Raw genomic sequence first — 4,519 nt, 5'->3', positions numbered from 1 at the left:
TTTTTACTGGGAGCGGAGGGAGCAGCACAATGAAATTGGTTGAATGTGTATCTCAGCAAAACACAGTGAGGAATCCTTTGTGTAACCTGACTTCCCACTCTGTCTTCCCGACTCTTCTTCCATTCTGGCCTTTACTATGTTTACTGTTCTTGGTATGATGGTTAAATGAAAAAATATTTGGACTCTTTGCTGTTATATTTTCATATAATTTTTGCCAGTTATGAACTTCTGCAATATTGCAGTTTTGTAACATAGTCTTCAGTAGCATGGCAGTTTCTGCCCGTGAGGACTGACATGGTCCTCTTCTTAGCAGGAAGTGCTGTTAGGACAGTCGGCAACTGCTGTGACTCGGTGTATTCTAGTTTTTAGATGGCTGTGGTTACCTGTATAGATGGTCAATGGGCTTCTAGTTTTGTTGTGGGTTTGGTTTGGTTGTTGGTTTTTTTTTTTTGGTCCAAGTTGAGCCCATGAAGCGTGTGCTTGATATCTTGGATCTACTGCCTTCCAATGTAGAATGAGACTATTAGGATTTATGGCTCACATGAAGCTTTTATAGAACCTCCTGTGTGCATGGGAGCAATTAAATGTGGATAATACTTGTCTGAAAGGCTGCGGCTTTGGTGTGCTAGCAACTGAGGCAGTGAACAAAAACCCCTAAAGCCCCAGAAAGAAGCCTATATAAATGAAAAGTTTTCCACTGCAGTTCAGCTGTGCACTAAACTGTAGCACTACAAGTAGCAGCAGAAGCCTAAAAAGCTTGGAAAATGGCAAGTATAAGGAGAGAAGTAATATGAGAATGTTATGATGGAGGTGTGAATAATCTTTAGGAATCTTTTGAGATATCAAGCAGATCTGCAGGTTCATCAAAAAATAGCATGTTAACTATAGGTACTTTGCCAATATCTGAGAAACGATCATGAAAACGCCATTTGAAACTATTTTCTGTTTGTTTGGTGGGATAGCTTTGATTTTGTTTTCCCCTCCTCAGTGACGGTCAAATGAACATGACTTCAGAGGAAAGTGTGGCATACAAACAATACTTGTTTTGGTTGTCATTAGTAGCAGTAGCCACAGTATGTGCTAAAAGCGTGACTACAGAGAAATTGAGATGTACAGAAGAGGAATTATGGTGCTGGTTTTACTGGAGAAGGCTTTGTAATTTTGTTTCAGATCTGTGTTCTATCGCTCATACAAAGAGCAAGAGTCTAAAAAAGGGTACGACCAAGAGGAAGTTTTTGAAAAGCCTACACGTGAAACTTGCCAAGGTAAGAGCATATGAAGTCTGAATTTTTATATTAAATTTTTGCGGGCAAGGTTGCTAATGTTGACCTGATCCAGTCTTTATTTTGGGACACATAAAATGGCAGAAATGTCTGAATTAATAGCAAAATGCATCAGTTGACTTATTTGCTTAAAATTATCTTTCAACATTTTAGCAGTAGTCTGAAGTTGCAAGCAGAGTTTCTACAGAACAACAAAGCTAGTATGCTGAAAAATTTGGGAGTCTCCTTTTTTCTTTTTTCCCAAGGTATGAGACATGCCATCTATGACAAACTTGATGATGATGGTTTGATAGCACCTGGGGTACGTGTGTCTGGGGATGATGTCATCATTGGCAAAACAGTGACGCTGCCAGAAAATGAAGACGAACTGGAAAGCACTAACAGACGTTTCACAAAGAGAGACTGTAGCACATTTCTGCGAACTAGTGAGACTGGTATTGTCGATCAGGTCATGGTAACCCTTAACCAGGAAGGATACAAGTTCTGCAAGATCAGGGTGAGCAGTGGTGTGTGCACTTCCTACTTTTGGTAAGTTTTGTTCTGTATTTAAGTTACCAATTTAATGTTTCCCTGTGGCTTACAGGTACGCTCTGTAAGAATCCCACAAATTGGAGATAAATTTGCCAGCAGGCATGGTCAGAAGGGAACCTGTGGAATCCAGTACAGGCAAGAGGTAATGAATATTTTTTTTTTCTCTTAACATTTTATCCCTGATCATCTTAGCATTGGAACTGCCTTGAGTTGTGTGTGTAATATCTACTCAGGTGTAATACATTGACTTAAACTTAGCAGAAGTATGTTTAGAAAGGGATACGGCTGCTTGTTTAGGGGTACTTCAGCGCCTTTGAAATGCTTTGAAAGATTTTTTTTTTTCTCTTAACATTTTATCCCTGATCGTCTTAGCATTGGAACTGCCTTAAGTGAGTTGTGTGTGTAATATCTACTCAGGTGCTTTTTTTTTCTCTTAACATTTTATCCCTGATCATCTTAGCATTGGAACTGCCTTGAGTTGTGTGTGTAATATCTACTCAGGTGCAATACATTGACTTAAACTTAGCAGAAGTATGTTTAGAAAGGGATACGGCTGCTTGTTTAGGGGGACTTCAGCGCCTTTGAAATGCTTTGAAAGATTTCATTTGGATCATGCAATTCCTTTTCTTAAAGCTGATGTTCTGAGAAGTACTGATTGGCTGTTTCCCTGCTCTAGGATATGCCCTTCACCTGTGAAGGCATCACACCTGACATAATTATCAACCCCCATGCCATCCCTTCCCGCATGACCATTGGTCACTTGATTGAGTGTCTTCAGGGAAAGGTAAGAACATTCTGTTATGCTCCATGTCTTGACCAGCATGAATTAAAAAGTTTTTTGTTGGGTTTTGGTTTTTATTCTTCTTGTAAAGACACTTCTTGGTAGGTGTTAATCCACTGAAAAATAAAGATTGTTCTCTAATTACGTGATAGCTAGAGCAGTTTTCTTGGGAAAGACCTACAGCCCTGTAAATTTTGTCCAGCAAGTCAGACTAAAGTGTGCACTCTCTCATCTATTGTTTTCATTTCAAACATTTCCTGTGACCTAGAAAAGGGAGTAGCAAAATTGTTGATACTGTGTATTTTTGGTTTTTTAGATCTCTCTATAAATTGTGTGGTTGATAAACAAAGCAAGTTATGGTACTATCATGGGCATGGAATTACAAGTTCTGGCGTTACGGGTTAAAGCTGTTTGAAACAGCTTAATGTTGTCTGACCAGTCCTTCGGAAATCTGACAAGCTTTTGCAAATCTTTTCTCCGTAGGTGTCCGCAAACAAGGGAGAAATTGGTGATGCTACACCTTTTAATGATGCTGTCAATGTGCAGAAGATTTCCAATCTTTTATCAGATTATGGCTATCATCTAAGAGGAAACGAGGTATAATCAAGATATCAATTCACTGTTATTTCTTTAATATGTATTTGAGTGATGGTAATGCTTATGATTCACTGATTGCATTGACTACTTCAGGTTCTCTACAATGGCTTCACTGGTCGAAAAATCACATCGCAGATCTTCATTGGTCCTACATATTATCAGCGTTTGAAGCACATGGTAGATGACAAAATCCATTCTCGTGCAAGAGGGCCAATCCAGATACTGAACAGACAGCCCATGGAAGGTAGATCTCGGTAAGTGTGTTTATTAGTTTCTGTACAGTGTTTTCTTTTTCCTTGACGTTTCTAACCCTAAAAATTCGCTGCCTCAACACTGCAGCTAGATCTTAATTAGCTTGCCCCAATCAGCTACCCATTGTCATGTGTTTGGCTTAAGATGATGTACTGGGTGCAGCTGTCAAGGTTTCAATAGCAGGAGGTGCTGCTGGGGTGGCCTGTTTGAGAAGGGCCCAGGAGCTGCCCTGTGCTTGACACAGCTGTGTACAGGTGGCTCCAACAGACCCCTTGCTGGCCGAGGCTGAGCCCATCAGCGGTGCTGATAATGCACCTGGGGTAACATGTTTAAGAAAGGGTAAAAACGGCTGCCCAGCAGCTGTGAGAGCTGAGCGAGAAAACAGCCCTGCAGAGACCCAGCTCAGAGCAGGAGGAGAGGGAGGAGGTGCTTCAGGTGCCGGAGCAGGGATTCTCCTGCAGCCCCTGGAGGAGACCATGGTGAGACAGCTTGTCTGCCTGCAACCCACAGTGGAGCAGAGAGCCACCTTGGAGCAGGCTTCTGGCAGCTGTGGCTTGTGTGGGACCCATGCTGCAGCAGTCTGTTCCTGAAGGATTGTCCCCCGTGGGAAAAGCCTATGATGGAGCAGTTTGTGTAGGACTATGCTGGAGCAGGGAGAAAGTGTGTGGAGGAAGGAGTGGTAGAGAGGAACTGTTACCAACTGGCTACAAGTTCCATTTCCCATCCCCGGTGACCACGGGGAGGGGACGGGAGGAAGAAGTTGGAAATGAAGGAGTGAAGTTCAGCTCGGGAAGAAGGTAGGGGCAAGATGTTTTTAGTTCTGTCATTGTTTTTCACCATCCCACTCTGATTTTAATGGGCAATATAAACTAATTTTCCCCATGTTGAGCCTGTTTTCCCTGTGATGGTAGTGGGTAAGCGATGTCCCTGGTTTTATCTTGGCCTGTGAGTTTCTCAGTTCTGTTTCTGTCCTGTTGACATGGGGGAGTGAGAGCTGTTTGGTGGCCATTTGGCAACCAGCTAAGGTTAAACTCACCCCAGATAAGTAGAAAATTGTTTACCTCATTTTGCTGTA

At 42.0% G+C, this 4,519-nt stretch overlaps 1 protein-coding gene across 1 annotated transcript in view; it reads left to right on the top strand.

Moving 5' to 3' along the window:
* The window catches only part of POLR2B (polymerase (RNA) II (DNA directed) polypeptide B, 140kDa), a gene marked incomplete at its 5' end in the record, with an annotated part of 6,433 nt that extends 2,983 nt beyond the window's left edge, over window positions 1–3,450 (top strand). Inside the window, 6 exons of the mRNA XM_010143558.1 lie at window positions 1,171–1,265; window positions 1,529–1,779; window positions 1,867–1,956; window positions 2,491–2,598; window positions 3,079–3,192; window positions 3,286–3,450. Coding sequence (XP_010141860.1) covers window positions 1,171–1,265; window positions 1,529–1,779; window positions 1,867–1,956; window positions 2,491–2,598; window positions 3,079–3,192; window positions 3,286–3,450 — 823 coding nt within the window. The remainder of the gene's footprint in view (window positions 1–1,170; window positions 1,266–1,528; window positions 1,780–1,866; window positions 1,957–2,490; window positions 2,599–3,078; window positions 3,193–3,285) is intronic.
* Between the last annotated feature and the right edge of the window lie 1,069 nt (window positions 3,451–4,519).

This window comes from Buceros rhinoceros, unplaced genomic scaffold, assembly GCF_000710305.1.
Source record: "Buceros rhinoceros silvestris isolate BGI_N320 unplaced genomic scaffold, ASM71030v1 scaffold3339, whole genome shotgun sequence".
Taxonomy (NCBI): domain Eukaryota; kingdom Metazoa; phylum Chordata; class Aves; order Bucerotiformes; family Bucerotidae; genus Buceros; species Buceros rhinoceros.
The sequence above is the reverse complement of the archived record's forward strand: the minus strand, read 5'-3'. Positions and strand labels throughout refer to the sequence as shown.